We start from the raw sequence: 17,823 nt of genomic DNA, 5'->3' as shown, positions 1-17,823 counted from the left end.
TCTTTTGAAATTATAATTTTAGTTTAATATTAAAAAATAAAAAACGTAGATCCATAGGGCCAGGCAAATCCAGTTTTTTTTTCTCATTTTCAGGTTATTTCAAGTTTGTATGCACATTTGAACAGAAAAAATATTACTTTTAGTTTTAAAAAGCAGGAAATGATCAATTTGATAAGATTTTCTTAAAATCACTGCATAGGATTTGGTTTTGATTTTTAAAAATTACCTAAAGGCGCAGACCTCAATTAGTAAATGCTGAACTTCTAATGTCTAATGATAAAATTTTCAATTTCAAATAGCTTAACTCATGTTCATTTATTTATTTATTTCAGATACATTTGTATAATTAAACTATATTTACATTCCTGACTGCTGAATCATATTGTCAGTTGTGTTATATTTGATGGCTAAAATGATAAAAGTTAATTATGAAATTTTCAAACCAAAAATATTTAAATTTCATATCATGTGAATTACATCAGTCTGATAATATTGATAACCAAAAGCAGGGAGCAGTATCGTAGCTAAAAACCGTAGTGGCATTACCTTCATTTAGGGTTATAAATGAAAACATCTGTTTTTGAATTTCCCCCTTATCGTTTTTTATTTGATCAGTTCTACTCTGCAGTAACTTGCCGGTTTGTGTAGTCCCCTCGTACCTAAGTTAGGCCGGCTCCACCTTTTTCGTATTAATGCACATGGATTGAACAACTTATTTGGGAAAAAAAATTAATTTATATAAAGTTAAAGGTTTCAAGTTCTTTTGTATTAAAACAATGTTTTCGAAAGTTGTCAAAGGATCTCCGGCCTTATTATCAAAGCAATATGGGCTAGCTGTGCTGTGTAGAGAGTAAGCATTATGATTTATTTTTTTAAACATAATTATGTACATACTTTAAGTATAATATCCATTCCAAGATTCGGTACTAGTAGTTAATTGTTAGACAATTTCACTAATTCTTCAAACTGTTGTCCCTCTATTTTTGAGAAACGTTTTTTATGATGTTGATTCATTTCTATCATTATCCTTTCTTATCATGATATTCTTATCACTGTACCAGTCTGTTAGATGCATTTAAGCCTAACAATTTTATAGTATTAATTGATAAATAAAATTTTTTAAATGAGGAATGGTGTTAGTTAATTTTATTAACTTAGATACCAAACAGTATTAAAATCTAAAAAAAAATAGCAAAAGTGATATATGCATGATCTATTATTTTGACTTTATCTAAATTTGTGATTAAAAAAAAAGGTTTTTATTTAACTCCTAACATACCTGTTGGGTCTGACAGGCCCAGTTACAATCATAGCACAGTTTTCTCGAAAAATGACCAGTTCTAGTTCTGTCCAAAAAAAATACCTATTTTTATTAATCCTTATTAATATGCCCAATATATCTAAGGAATAACAGGAAATGTTTATAAGTGTTTGTTATGTAACAAAAATTTATAAGAAAATCAAACAATATGGAATGAATAAGTTTGATAATTTATACTGGCAAATCATGACAAATAATAATTAACTTATTGAATGTCAACAAAGTTTTTTCATTGAAAATCATAAGTGACTAGATAACTATCGTAGAGAAATTAACTAGCTATGGGTTGGACCATTTAAGCTAAACGGGGAATAAAATATGTTTCTTTTGGTCAGATCTTTTACTTTATCAATTCTGAATTGAAGAAATTATTTTAGAATAGAATTAATTCTTTGTATAATTACTATTAACCCTTAAGTCCTTACTAAAATTCGTAATTTTGCCATTTTTTAATATTTTTTGGTTTAAATTTTTGTGTACATGAATTTTCTTATACTATCCTTGCAAGAAAGTTACTTCATTTTTTCTTTTACGATCTGCTGACAAGCTGTTCTCTGTTTTTTTTTATCCTATGTAATGATTGATTGATATAATTATAAAATTGAAATACAAGACTTGGCAATCTAAGGTACTCACTGACAGGACATCGGGAAAACTATGCCATTGTTGTTAAGAAGATGTTTTACAAATATTATTAACAATTGAGAAATATTCTGATGGGATGGAAATTAAGAATCAAAAATATTGTGATACACCAATTAATTTTTTTTTGTTTTATCCCCCTTCCCAAGTTAATAAAAACCATAGGTTGTCCATTACTTATGAATAAAATGTTAAAATAAGAGATATCCCATGGGAGAGAGGGGGAGAACAAATAGTGAAGGGTGTCATCTCCTCCAATAACTTGTAAACCCGAAAAGTTGGGTAATTCCAGATTGCAGTACCTACTTCAAGCTGTAAAATTGTGGTAAAACATTTGGAATTACCTCTTTGAATAATATTTTACCACAATTTTAATACAACAAAAAATAAAAGCGCTGTTTAGACAGATCAATTTTCCATAAATGTTTAGGAAAAGGATAACATTAATTGAATACATCCCAGACCTATGTTAAGTTGGGAAATTTTACACCCTCACCTATAAGTTGTTACAGCTATAGCCTTGGGTAAAATAAATGCAAGCACTTTTAAGAAATATGTAGGATACTTTTTTGTGTACCCACTTATCTCAAAATATAAGATGGTGGGGAACAGGTACCACATTTTTGTAGAAGTTTTGGGAATGGTTCATATTAAAAATAAACCGAACACAGACGTCAACTATTCGACCTTTGGCTAATGACTGGTCGTAAGTTCCAATATCACTTGAAAGAGGAGAAATTAACGGCTGCAATTGATTTAAGACTTTACTTATGATGAAGAAAATCTTTTAATTCTAATTTAGTTGTATTTAGTTAAGCACAGCCACTAACGCTGAATCACCCTAGATTGATTAATAAACCCTCAAAAGTATTTGTCAGAGGGGTCGGACATATAAATGTAGTTATTCACTTTTTAATAAAAACTACTCTATTAAAAAAATGGATTGCTCTATAGCATGGAAGAATCCGTCCCGATTACATAATAATAGTTTTTGTGTTTTTATAATCATAAGTAGGTTTTTCAGAATAATTTAATGAACTAATTGCAGTAATCTCCTTAATCTAGCTTCTATATTCACAATTTAAGTTAATTGTGTGGAAATAAGTTAGTAAAATTGTTTATTAAAACTGTAAGAAACTGTGAAGCGGAGATTTTATTCCTTTTCTCTTCCAGGATGCAGTTAATCCTGTTTTTGTTTGCTCATTTTCGTTGGCATGGGTTAGGGGCGTGATCATTTCAAGGTCATCAAAACAGCGTGGAATGTAACCCATTCAACAACGCAAGATCCCATCTTGAATAATGGTGTGACAATGAAGATTCAATGACTTTTTTATTTGTATCATCAGTATTTCCATCGTGTTTTTTTATAAATTTAATTGATTTGTTAAGATTTTTTGGTGTATTATTTTAAACAATTAACCAATGTATTCGACCAAGGAAGTATAATTTCCCAAATTTGAGATTTTACAATTCAGGATGTAGATTCCAGGGTTGCCAACTTAACAAGAAATACGTGGCCGAAAGTGTGACGGAGGAAGAAGAGGTAAATTTAGTAGTTGGTAAAAGTATGTCAACTTGAATGAACTGGACGGTGTCAAAATATTATATATCAACAATTTTTTATATTAAACTAAAAACACATTAAACATTTTTAAGGGACTAAAAGTAGTTACCAACAAAATTATTTTTAAAAGAACAAGGAAACGGATCATGATTGAAAGGAGACTAGAAATAAAAAAAAAAGTAATGTAGTACTGAGGCAACCTCAGAGAGGTGGTGGCATTATGGAACGAGGTGTGGTACAAGACTAGCCGCACATTGAAACCTTTTTAGTCTGGGTAATTAAAAATTACATTCAGTTATAACTTTGTTGTTGTTGACAGCAATTGAGTCTCCAAGAAAATAAAACTTGCTCAAATTGTTTAGTTGCCGCAACTAAATAATCGCTTGTGTTAGCTCTTATTGCAAATAATGTGTCCTATGTTTGTGATTATAAAATCTAGTTCACTAACCTAATTATTATTGAAAAAAAAATCTTCCAGACTAAATGAATCGCCGAATACTAGACAAATCGCTTTCTGTGAAGGGAGTCGGCGGAAGACGGGTTCAAAAAACTAGACCGTCCGTAGTACGATTGGCAACCCTAGTTCAATAAAAAAAAAAATTATTTATTTACATCTATTATAGTCTAGAGGCATACGGGGGGGGGGGTCCTTTTAAATAATAAATAGTTGTATTAGACTTCCATGTTGATTCTCTGTAGATTTGACAGCGAAGTCACACTCAGAACTCTACCAGAGCCAGTTTTAAACTTAGTCCTACGGTTTATTCTGCCTCCTTTTCATTCCATCAAAGGGGTTCAAAAATTTTTCCCTAGAAAATAATCTTCATGATGACTACTTTAACATTATCGCGCTTACTAATGTAAGTTCAGAACCAGATTTTTGTATTTTTGTGGTAGCAAGTAAATTAAATTGTCCAATAAGTTTAATCTCTTTGATAGCTTTGAACACATTAACCAGATTTTTAGATTTTACATAAGTGACAAATTAAAATATTATTATTTGGCTGAAAATGCATATCAAGATAAACAAATGTAAATATTTCCTTGTATTACATTACTTAAATGGCCGATAAAAATCCCAAACCTAACACTTCCAGTTTGCAAACCATTTAAAGATTTACTCTAAATTTAACATTCCTGTGAAGAATTATTGCTTCATACAGTTGGAACAATGTTGATACATCTTAAAAATATACTTTATATATATACTATACATTCCACTCTAATTCTGTGTTACATTAGAGAGAATTGCATTGTTATCTAAATGGTAAATGGGTGTAACAGGATAAAGCCAAAAACTCCGGGTGCTGATTCTACACCTTGAGTACAACAAGAAAAATCTACTTGATCTATGTCTGATTCTCAACCATAAGGACAAAATCTCAATTTTGTTTTTTCTAAACAACATGTTACTTCATAAAAATAGCCATATCTGCTAAGCTATTTGTCCTACATCAAAATTAAAACAACTATTAGAAAGCTCAATTAAATTCCTTTAAGAATACCTGTTCACCAAACACTAATCTAATTTTTAATGTGGTTACAATGATCAATGTTTTAAAATATTTTAGAAATGCTAAATTTTGAAATTTTTTATTTTTATCTTACCGAAATAAATTTTCTAGCCTAAGCTTTACAAATTGCACTAAAACTTTTCCGTTTAGTAAGCTTTCCAACAGTACACTAATTTTTGTGATTACCTTTCAATTTGTAATGTAATATAAAATAGAATGTAAAAAAAAAAATCAGGGGCTAAAAAGATACAAATCAAGACCACCCACCTCTTCAAGATGAGAGCTTTTGAAACTTTGACAGAAAATCGGAAGTATACTGGGAGGAGGTAATCATTATCAGTTTTATTTAAAATATGTCGCGTATACAAGAAAGTGATGTAAAAATATGATAATAATAATAACTATGAGAATTATCTAATTTAGGAAAAACTAAATATAAATTAAATGATAGAATATGTAACTAATAATATATACTGGTAGAAAATATAGGTAGAATGATAAAAAGAATACAATAAATGTAAAAGAAGTAAGTAAAGAATATTAAATAAAAAGGTATAAACCTAATAGAATAATTAGATAATGATAATAACCGTTTTTGTGTTGATCATGACAATAATATTTCATCTACAATGATAATTTTAATAGTCAAGACAACATAAGTAACATGTTTTAAAGTGAAATAAATTACTTTAAACTTTTAAAACTTTTAAAGTGAAATAAATTAATTTAAACAACTTGAAGTGAAAGTTAATAAATGAAAAAATAAATGGGAAAAATAATAACAACAATGGATAAATAAATGTAAGTAAATAAAATAAATTATAAGTACATTGGTAAAATGTAAAATGAAGTAAATAAATAATTGTGATAAATGATAGCAAACAAGTGAAAAAAGGATAATAAAATTTAGTTGATGAAAATGATACGTGATTGAAACAATTTGAAGTGAAATAAGTTTATTGTAACAATGTGAAGTGAAAGTTTACAAAAACAAAAAAAACAAAACAGTAAATGTGAAAATTTATAAAAACAGATAAATAAACATAAGTGAATAAAATATAGTATAATTACAATAAAATATATGTACATAGGTAAAAAGTTAAGTATGTAAAAATTATATAATAAGTGATAAAGTATTGAAAGGAGAAAAAAAAAGAGAGAATAATAGAAATATTTGGTGATGATAATAAGATAAGTGTACAATTATTGAGTCTTAATTAGTTTAATATACAGCTGTAGGTATGTGAGGTACAGTTTTTATCAATTTTGTGGTTAACCGGAAGGGGTTCAAGGTGTATATATATATGGATTCTGAGATGAGCATATTTGGTAGTTAGGAACAGTGGCTAAGATAGTGGTATCAAATCAAAATAGTGATTAACTGTAAGTGCCTGTTCTGAAAGTTTGGAAGCGACTGGGTTGTGGGAAGTTATGGATAATTTGTGTTGAGAAATACGGGATCTGAGGTGGTTCTTGGTTTTGCCTATATATGAAGAATTACAGTTGGGGGAGAAACAAGGAATATTGTAGACAACGTTAGAGTGGTATTGGAAAGGAATAGGATCCTTAGTATTTGTAAAAAAATGAGATAGTTTATTTTGAGACTTGAGTACAAGGCGTAGTAAAGGAATGGTGGATTTTAAGAATTTCTGTGTGTTGTGAGTTTCTGTGTGTCCCCTCAGTGAGAGAGGGGATATATGGAAGGGATATATAAATTAAGGGAGTGGGTGGTGGATGTTAATGGAGTTTGTGCATGATGCAAGGTGGAAAGTTGTTTGAAAGTAAGATAGTCTTAATACGGTGAATATTGGTATTGTGATACAGGAGATTAGATTAGGAACGGCATCGTTGTATGAGATTTTTGGCAATATTGATTGTTTGATGGTAGGGGTGCTGGGAAAAGTAGTTAAGCAGTCTGCCGGAGTAAGTAGGTTTGTAGTACCAGTTGGTGAACAAGGAGCTGCCATTATTCTTTATTATAAGGAGGTCAAGAAAGGGGAGGAAAGAGTTAGTTACGTTTCAACAGTGAAATGAACGTGGGGGCGGTAAGTGAAAACAAGAAAGGGTATGAGGGATTTTATCAGTTTTAAGAATAAGAAAAGGATCGTCTACACATTTTTTGATAAATAAAATATTGTTGGGTTATAAAGGGATGACTTTAGATTTTTCCAATATATTCTGTTTTATCTAAGATGACAGTCCTGTTTCCTTTGTCAGCTCTAGTAACATTATTATTTAATATTTTTAGTTTTTTTTCTGTCTGTTTAGTCCTGATGAAGCTCTACAAATTAGGACGAAATGTCAGCAAATAAATAGTTGTTAATTATTTTTGTTTCTTTTGACCGCTCTCCTGGCTATCTTCTTTACAGATTGATTTAGCTTTCCATTGACTGTTTTTATAGTGCTGTAGGACCAATAGCTTAGGAGATATGACTATATGAAGTAATGTGTTGTTCAGAAAAAACACAATAACTGAGATTCTGCCCTTATGGTTGAGACTCGGATATGGGTCATGTTGATTTTTTTTGTTCTTCTCAAGGTGTAGAATCACTGCCCGGAGTTTGTTGACTTTATTCTGTTACACGGTGTATTTAGACAGCAATGTTTCTTAACAACACATTTCTCTCTTTATTTTATACAGAGAGAACTTATTTTTAAGTAAGGTATTTTCAAAATGTATCAACATTGTTCCAACTATATGAAACAATAATTTTTCACAGCAATTTTAAATTTAGAGTAACTTTTTAAATGCTTTGAAAACTGGGTGTGTTAGGTTTGGGATTTTTATCAGACATTTAACTAATGTAATACACAGAAATACTTACATTCGTATATTTTTATGAAGAAAAGTTGTGTGTGTTATTCATAAAAAACATTACTGATATTCTGCCCTAATGACTGAGAATCGGACATGGGTCAATTAGACTTTTATTGTTGCATTTGAGGTGTAGAATCACCACCCAGAGTTTGTTGACTTTATCCTATTATTCCTGTATATTGGATTGCTCATAAGGCATAGCTAGCTAACCATTCTTGCTTTAAATTATTATAACTTAACTAAAAAATTTTAGTTATAAAGAAAACAAAATTAGAAATAAATTTTAAAGTGTGGTAATTTAATTTACTGATTCGATAGGTTTTTTTTTTCTTAATCCCCAAATAAATGATACTAACTATAACCATGTTTTTTTGGATATCTGATTTAGAGCCTCAGTTCATACATTGATGAATATATAAAAGAATGTGATATTAGTAATATAATAGGAATTAATTTTATTATGAGTTATATTCTGATGAATTCACATCCAATTGAGACTGTGAATAAAGACATTGTATAATTTATCAAATGTCATAAAATATTGTACTGTTGTAGGGTTATGTTACTATTATTACTAATATTATAACCTACCAATTTATTACTGTTAATGTAATGTATAATATACAAATTACATTAGGTCTATGGTACCTATTCATTATTATACTATTGTTACATTATTTTGATTTGTCACCACTGGGATGTACAGTTACACAGTTACTCTATGCAGCTGGGTGAGTTATAGCGAATCAATGAAGGCATTGGAATATAGGAGATCTGAGAGCTTTGGAATAGAAATCATAAATTCAATATCAACTATAGAAATTAAATGTATATTTTACTGTAAATCTTTACCTATAAATGTGAAATTATATGAACTATATATGGCAGTAATCATCTCAATAAAGCTTTTAAAATTGTTAAATCATGTTCTTATATCTAGATATTTTTTAAAGGCTCGTGGATATTCATTTAGTTTCAAAATTATACCTATAGGTATATTGTCTTTCAAATGATGTTTAGGGAAGAAATTTTATTCAAGGTTATTATTTTATCAATCAACTTTTAGAGAACAGTTTCATCTATTTGTGGGTCAGAAGAGATCCTGAAACTAGAGGATAAACTCCTCTGAGATCAAAAAAAGTCCTAAAAAGGGCTTAGCTCAGCATTGCATAATTTATGTTGAAATATTAAATCACAATAAATGAGTAAAACAGTGCCAAAACCAATCAGAGTGAGACGAGGATGAAAAAACCTTCAATATTCATATATCTGTTCAATATACATATATTTGTTCTGCCTACCAGTCCATCCTTGAAATTAAAACAGTGTTTTTATGAACTTACATTTCACATGGTCAATAGTAAAAATCTTATTAACCCCTACAAAGCAATATTTTACCTATTTGAGTTTTGGCTGAGACCCTACATTTATTTCTCTGCATTTTGGTCAAATATTGTTGAATTTATTTTCTTTTAATTTATTATCATTCACCTTATCCCACATCTTCTCTCCCACTTTATCATCATTTATTCAGCCCACCACTTTCAGTTCCTGTGTGACCCCTAAATTTATTGATTGTGGTGATTTACTCATAAACAAAGAATATTTTGTAATATTTTCAAATTCACTGCAGATTTAAAGAATGCAACTTTCTCATATTTTTGGTAACAAATTTTAATATAAACTGTTAAATCCAAACTAGTTCAATTCTAAAAAGTAGAAAGTTTAGTAATAGAAGCTAATACAGAGAGCTGAAGATCATCATCAAGCTTTATCTTCAATTCCTCTGGTTATTTGCCAACAAGCTTTCTACTTTCATTGTTTTACTTCATCTTTTATCACTAAAAACCCATTTGCGTAAAACAATCAATGTTTTAATTCTATTAGTTGATGTTTTGTTTAATGGTAGCCCAAGTTCTGTTTTCCTCAATCTCATAAAATTAATTGTTACTATTCAATTCTCCTTATGTAATGCATAAGTAGTTTCATTAAGACTATTCCAATTCAAATAGAAACCGTACAGTAAGGAATTTTCTTGAAACTAAGTGTTAGGCGTTTAGTTTTCAAACGTTCATCAGAACTTTCCTCCCTGTTTCTACTTGTATAGGGATCTCTGCTCCGTCTTCTGTATTTTTATCTTCTTAAAGAATATTATATTTACTATTATGCTTTTTTTTTTTGTTTTAAATATAATATTTTCGAAACTTTTCATTGACGTCTCACAACTCCAATATTTTGAAATGCTGCTAGAAGTAATCATGTCTTGTAAGTATTCTGAAGCAGGCAACTGATCATATGCACAGTGTCTTTTCTTTTCCCTTTACTTTCCATATCACTACTCTTAACAAATTCTGAAGGCAGGTGGTATGTCCTTTGTGCTATTTCGAACTACTTTTATCTGTGTATAAAGCTATTTTCTAATGTTCTGGGCTAGTGTTATTATTACACATTATTGCATTAGAATGCATTGAAAATCCACTTTGGTATCTTTTTTTTTTTCAATTTATTAATAAGCTTCATCCAACTTCAGCCAAAATTCATTTCTACATTCATTGTTCAAAGTGAGAGTCTACTCTCTGCTAATGAAACTTTTTTAACAGTTATATTTTTCTCAGATATTGTAAATCATACAGTACTGTATCTAAACATTGGAACTTTTCATACTTTTTCCTTGTCAACAGTTCTCTTTGAACCCACAATAGTTATTTCTTTATGGGACTTAAGAAAGGAAATTTGTTTTCCAAGGGTATGGATAATGGTAATAGATATATTCACTTACTGACTTATTGACCACAGCATCGCAAGAACATCAATGCGTAAGACACTGAATAGCCTGTAAATTCATATCCTGGAAAAAAATTTGTAATTGAATTCTCTATAAAATAAAACAAAAATACTACACTAGCATAGATAGAAACCTGTTAAACCTTTTTTTCTTAATATATATAAGAAATGATACCACTCACTCACACACTGATTGATCACTGTATTTCAAAAACGCCAACGCCTATGAAGCTGACATTATTAAAGGTACTGTGTAGCCCCTGCTCCATGTCCCTTCTTAAATTAATTAAATGGATAGAAGATTTAGGGGGCATAAATAAATGATAAATTAAGGTTAAGTAAATAAATATACTTAGAAAAAGAGAGAGGTGATCAAAATCATCTTTAGAATGGGGCAACCATAGGTAAAATCTATTTTACTAGGTATTAAAACCTATTTGTTTCTTTTACTGAAATGTAATTTTGCATTTCACCATACTAATTTTATGCTTAATATTTATTTATATATTTTTTTTTTATAGTGTTACTTCTTCAGGTCTAATTTTAGTTAAATAATATTTTGCAAAGTTTTCTTAATTTCATTTATTGAGAAAACATTTTTTTTTTTCATTTTGTTTCAGGGCATCAGTATGGGAAAAAGTTGCTTTGGGACCTCCTGATGCTATATTAGGCATTACAGAAGCTTTTAAGAGAGATAAAGACCCTAAGAAGATGAACTTGGGTGTTGGTTCATATCGAGATGACAATGGAAAACCATATGTTTTACCATCTGTTAAAGAGGTAATCATCAATATTTTGTTTGAAAGCTGTATTATATTTCCTTTTTTCTGCACCAACTTATTCCTATTTTTTATTTTATTTAGGCAGAAAAAAGAATCATGGCAAAAAATATGGATAAGGAATACGCTCCTATTTCTGGTTTGTCTGAATATTGTAAACTTGCTGCTGCTTTTGCATTTGGGGAAGATAGCCCAGTAATTAAAAACGGTTTGGTAATTTAAAAAAATATTTATTAAACATATTACATTGTACTATGATATTGCAATAATTGTATATAATAAAATTAACTAAAGAGTAATAAATTTGAGTATAGTTAACTCATAAAAAATGTAATTTGCCTTATGAGATGTTTTTATCACAAAAATGTAAACTTCGTCTTATTACAGTTAACTATTAATGCTACAAATTTCCAAGTTACTGTTATGTATATTTTTATTTTGTATTTTATTTTATATCATTGTAACATAAAAGTGATAAATTTGAGGATGATTTACTCATAAAAATATAAATTATCTATTAAAATCTTGCTTTAATAATGATACAGATTTCCAATTCAGGCTCAAAATACTGAAAATTTATTGTTAAAATGTGTTTAGTCTGTTGGTATTTAACAATTTTTTGAGCAAATGGCTCAACCAATTCATTAATCAGATGGCTCAAATTACTCAGTGATACTCAGAATTTTCTGGGCAAAAGACCTACTTCACTAAATGGATGATTAGTTTAATATTGAAAAATGTACTTAAAAAGTTTTTATTCTCATATGTCCACAAGACCCACTGAAACTAATCCTCAAAGGTAAAAATGTGAAATAGAATTCTTCCCACAAAACAGTAAGATACCTGGCAATTCACCTCAATCGCTGCCTTACCTGGAATCACCATATCAAGACCTAACTAACTCAAATCTAAGCAAGGTTTTTAATGCTATATCCTGGCCTGCATAAAAAATCCAAAATAGAACTAGAAACAGCTATCCTTATTTTTAAAAACAATTCTCAGGCCACTGCTGATGTACCGCTGTAAAGTCTGGAGAGCAGCATCCTTGAGGGAATTATTTGTTTTGTTAGGTCTGCAAATGTCATTATTTTTTTTATTAACTTTACTTTTCTCTCTTATCAGCAATTATTATTTTTATCTATTTATTTTATCTTAATTTTATTTTTATTTATATTGTTAGGGGTGTCTTTTGTGTGAGATTGTACCCCTTATAATCAATTGTTGAAGAAAAAATGTAACTGCTATATCAATCTTGTAAGGCCCACCAGGCTGAGAATTTTTAAATGAGAAACTGTATTTGGATGGAAGGTTCATCAGCAGGCTTATTTTGCCAAATAGTTTAATTTATTACATTGCTTTTTTTTTCAGGTAATCTCTTAATTTAAACGGTTATACCTAAAATTAACTTTTCTATTTTACAGAATGCCTCTACACAATCTATTTCTGGAACTGGTGCCTTAAGGATTGGTGCAGCTTTTTGTTCTTTATTTTACCCATTTTCTAAAGATGTTTATATACCATCACCTACATGGGGAAACCATATTCCTATTTTTAGGCACTGTGGCATGAATGTTAAATATTATAAATATTATGATAAGAAGACTGTTGGACTTGATTATCAGGGTCTGATGTCTGATATTAAGGTAAGTTGCTTACATTTCATGCAAAATTAACATGATTTATGGTTTACTCCCTAATCAATAATTAAGTGACATTATGCCTGTTAATCTTTTTTCAATCTAAGAAGCCAAAAATCAATTTCTACTAGTTGTTGTCAATAAGTTTAAAAACAACAAATATATTTTAAATCATTTAAAAATCAAATTAAAAGAAGTGCACATAAAATTTGGAGAAAGGGTAATTTGAAAAAATTTTGGCTGGTGATTTGGATAACCAATCCAGAAGATCTCCACCAACCATCATTGGCGACAATGAACTTAGGCCTTGTTGTGGAAGAAAACCAAACAGTGAAAGTACTTGCAGAACAACTGAATACTAAGCGTATGAACAGTTTCTTAGCACTTAAAGATAATTGGTAAAGTAAAAAAGGTTGATCTATGGTTACCTTATAAACATGAGCAGCAGCAGCTGAAGTGTTAGGAGACATGGGGTTCACTGCTTATTAGACAAAAAAAAAATGAGCTTTTTCTCGAAAGGATAATCACATGTGATGAATAGTGGATTTTATATGACAATAGGCATTGGTAAGGTCAGTAATTAAATATCAAATAATGACCATGGTTTCTGTGTAGTGGTCAATGGCAGGAATAATACATATTTCCTTTTTACCCAGAGATGGAACCAACTCATCCACATTGTACTGCAGTGACTTTGACATAATTCATCAAAACTTGTCAAAAAACAACCTGCATTGGTTAATCGGAAGAGACTTATACTCGTACATGACAACGCCAGACCTCATGCCTCACAACAGACAGTGAACAAACTAACCGATTTGTGATCCTCCTTCCACACCCACCTTATTCACCAGACTGATCTCCAACAAATTTTCATCTGCTCACAAATTAGAACAACTTCATGAAGAACTTTAACCTCATCCCCATTCTTTCTCTATACAGTCTTCTTGTGTTTAGCTGCTTATTCTGATATTTATCTTCAAAGGTTCCTTTATCCTTTGATTTTTTTATTGATTATTTGACTGATTATTTTCCATTTTTTGCCTGTATGTCAATGTATCATAATTTTATAGTACATAGACTACGTTGCTTTTTGTTCAGAGTGGTTGGTAACTAAAGAGGCTATATTGGCTTATTTTATTAGTGACTTCCTTTCTAATTTTTTTAACTAACATTGTCTATTGCTACCTGGTTTGAGTCTAAATTGGTCTCATTATGTGTGTGAGATGTTAAACTATTAGAGACTATAATTTTATGTTACTTTCTTTGCTCGAAGTGCTGGACATCAATTGGTAATGGTACTTGAGAATAGATTTATGAAAAAAAGAAAGATAGCGAACAATAAATTAAAGATTTATAAAATGTTCATTTTCAAGAGCAGTTTTGGCTGATATGGTCTGAAAACCAGCCATCGAATTCGCATTGTAATAAAAATAATTTATGGCTCTTAAAATTTGTTTTACTATTGATATTTTTAGGGATTTCCTGACCGTTCTCTACTCTTACTGCATGCTTGTGCACATAATCCAACAGGCATCGATTTGAAAAAAGAGCAGTGGAAGGAACTTTCAGCTCTTATTAAAAAGAAAAATCATTTTCCTTTTTTTGACATGGCTTACCAGGGTTTTGCATCAGGTACAGTTTATTAATTTGTTTATTAGGAGACAAAAAAAAAAAAAAAAATTAAAACATGCTTCCCTTCCTTTTTTTTGCTATTTGTTTTATTGAAATGAAATCCTTAGTTGTGATTAAAAAATTTGATAAATTTTATTATAGGTGATGCTATAAATGATGCTTTTGCAATAAGGCAGTTCGTATCAGATGGGCATCAAGTTGTCTTGTGTCAATCTTTTGCAAAAAATATGGGACTTTATGGTTTGTATGTTGTATAAGTTAGCTCTATTTTACATCCTTAAATGTATTGTTTGGAACATTCACTTCACTTTACTACAGGTGAGAGAGTTGGAAATTTTACTGTTGTATGTAAGGATAAAGAAGAAGTTGACCGTGTGATGTCACAATTAAAAATTATTATCAGGCCAATGTATTCTAATCCTCCTGTCCATGGAGCAAGGATTGTTTTAGAAATCTTAAGCGATCCACAGCTCAAAAACCAATGGTAATTTTTTTTTTCTTTTTTCTTTTAAATTTTATGATGAACACATGAACATGATGAACATGAAATTTTTGATATCATTTATATTGTAAATTTTAAAAAAATATATATAGTTTTGATTATTATCTTAATCAACATTTAGATGGAGATTCATAACTTTCATTATTCCTTATAGCAATCCCAGAGGTCAAAAAGGTTAATTACTTGAGAGTACTCTGACTCGCATAGTATTTTACATTTTACAAGCATATTACAACTTTCAATAGTACTTCTATTCTCTCATCCCTGAATCCTGCTTCCTCACATTCAATTATTATTTACAGACAAGTGTGCTGAGACAATTTTTTTTTTTTGTTAAGTAATATAAGAGTACTCAATTTTTTGTATTTAAAAAAAAAATTACTTCTTTTTCTACATAATCTTCTTCCCATTTTATGCTGGTTGTAAGTCGTGTTATAAGTATTTTTTATTTCCTCCTCATAGAACTGTCCCACCATCTCTTTCATTCACTTCATGACCTTGTTTCACCTCTTCAGTTTGAAACATTTTCCATCCATGTGAGCCATCAAGAAGGGAAAAAAAATGAAAATCTGAAGGTCCCAAATTGGTTCAACACTTCCCAGCCAAAAGATTTAAAAAGTCCCTTGATGGCATTGGTCCGATGCAAGCAAACACAAGCACACTTCCTTTGTTCTTTCCTTTGTCCAATTCCCCTCTGTTTGTGTTCCTCTTTTTGTGAAAAAGGAACCTTACACTTGGCAGGATTTTGCATTGAAATATTTCACAGAAATGGATGCTATGGGACAAGTTTTGGTACTCATGTGGGTGCTCATGTTCAGGAGACCACCCATACTTTTCAGTGTTGACAACTTCTGAAAAAAAAATTCATACAGCACACAAGCCCAACAGTACTCTTACTTACTGAATATCCCTTGTGGAAATAACTTTATTTCGTCTGTTTGTTTGGTTTTTAGCGGAATTCATTTTCTTTATTATTACATATTAATAAAGAAGATTATGGAAAAAACCTTTTGAACCACACGAAATTCTCATTTTTTAATATAAAAGTATATAATAATAAAAACTTATCTCTATTATATATATTCCACATTGCCGCACTATGTCAGCCTTTTCTATTGGCCATTTTCAAACATTTTCATTCTCACACCATCTACAAGATTAAAATCTATTTTCAAACATACTATAGAAAGTGTTCATTGTAGTATATCAGAAATGATTACTGCTTATTCTCAGTTATCTTTTTACTGAGGTCATTTGTTTCCCAGTGCTTTTATATCTTATTATCTCCAGGAAAAACATTATGTGAATAACCTCTATGATCTTAATAATGAATACTTTTATTTAAGGTTAAAAGAGGTGAAAGGAATGGCTGATAGAATTATTAGTGTCAGAAAGAAATTGAAGGATGAATTAGGGAAACTTGGATCATCAAGAAATTGGAATCACATTACTGATCAAATTGGAATGTTTTGTTTTACTGGCCTAACACCTGAACAGGTTAGAATAGATTAATAATATTTTGGTAATTTTGTTCAGCAAAAATTTGAAAAACATCTATATTTATGCCTTTGTTTCATGAACAATGTTTATGTTTTAGGTTGATAGAATGGCTAAAGAGTTCCATATCTACCTAACAAGAGATGGTAGGATTTCAGTGGCTGGTGTTTCATCAAATAATTATCAGTATCTCGCTTCCTCAATGCACAGTTGTACTAAATAACCTAATTTTAAACCGGGCAGAGTATTATCAATAAATACTCAATGAATTCCCTAAATTTGTACTATTAAGTATTCTGATTATTATTATAATTGGCAATAAGTTGTGAATAAAAATATATATTAATATAAAAAATAAGAAAATTTGTAGTATTAGTCAAGAAGAAGTAATGTTAGCCAAGCCTTTAGGGGTTTGGGATCCTAGTGTACTCCCTTTTGGTTTAAAATTCCTGAAAATTTCTACTAAACATTTATTCTTAATGATCCAATGTAATAAATCTTTATGTATTTTATTGCATTTTAGTATTCAAATTCTGGTTTGAGAGGCAACATCTAAATAACCATGAAATTAATACAAATTGTTCATGAGAGTCTGTAGTGCTTGGATTACTGTCTCCATAGTTCATTGCCGAGTTGTGGTGTACTATCCCGAGTAGAATAGTGTAATGTTTAAAATAGCAAATAGAAATAAGTAATGAAGTAGACTTTGTGCTAGTTGCTTATAATTGCTGGTTTTTGCAAGGAAAGAATTATAGTGTTGCAAGCTTCCAAATCTTAAAGAGGGTGAAGTCTAAAGTCCTATATCGAAAAGAGAGTATTCTAAAAATAAGATGAGAGGAGTAGAAACTACCTGTCATCACATCATGGCCAAGTCCAGGCTGGACCAATTATTCCACATTTTAATATTATGCACATTTTTATTTTCTGGATGGTGTTTTTAAAGAACTTGGATAATAAGTATTTCACCATTCCTAGTTGAACTAATTACTTGAAAATTGATTTTTGTGATGACTCAACATTACCTTTGTATTTACTAATAGAAGACAAAGGCAACAACTAGTGATTTCTCTAGGTGTGAAAGGGCTATTGAGAGCATGTAATAGGCTAGCTTTAAGTGGATCAGAGAACTC

The 17,823-nt window shown here is 30.0% G+C and overlaps 1 protein-coding gene across 1 annotated transcript; it reads left to right on the top strand.

Moving 5' to 3' along the window:
- The first annotated feature begins 567 nt into the window (after nt 1-567).
- Nucleotides 568-17,056, top strand: Got2 (glutamate oxaloacetate transaminase 2). The gene is made up of 9 exons (XM_014433792.3): nt 568-850; nt 11,264-11,423; nt 11,507-11,635; nt 12,844-13,065; nt 14,538-14,694; nt 14,836-14,934; nt 15,013-15,178; nt 16,543-16,693; nt 16,794-17,056. The coding sequence occupies exons 1-9, from the start codon at nt 777-779 to the stop codon at nt 16,914-16,916; spliced, it is 1,281 nt and encodes a 426-aa protein (XP_014289278.1). The 5' UTR covers nt 568-776; the 3' UTR covers nt 16,917-17,056.
- Nucleotides 17,057-17,823: the final 767 nt, after the last annotated feature.

The sequence above is a fragment of the Halyomorpha halys genome, unplaced genomic scaffold (assembly GCF_000696795.3).
Source record: "Halyomorpha halys isolate HHAL.00 unplaced genomic scaffold, Hhal_1.1 Scaffold1268.1, whole genome shotgun sequence".
Taxonomy (NCBI): Eukaryota; Metazoa; Arthropoda; class Insecta; order Hemiptera; family Pentatomidae; genus Halyomorpha; species Halyomorpha halys.
Note: the sequence above shows the minus strand (reverse complement) of the source record. Positions and strands in the feature narration are given on the sequence as shown.

What these genes read in the sequence shown, in the direction of transcription:
- Got2 (XM_014433792.3), top strand. Translation starts at nt 777, where the DNA reads ATGTTTTCGAAAGTTGTCAAAGGATCTCCGGCCTTATTATCAAAGCAA. An exon ending in TTACCAGGGTTTTGCATCAG is followed by an intron (nt 14,695 to 14,835) that starts GTACAGTTTATT and finishes ATTTTATTATAG; the next exon opens with GTGATGCTATAAATGATGCT. An exon ending in CCACAGCTCAAAAACCAATG is followed by an intron (nt 15,179 to 16,542) that starts GTAATTTTTTTT and finishes CTTTTATTTAAG; the next exon opens with GTTAAAAGAGGTGAAAGGAA.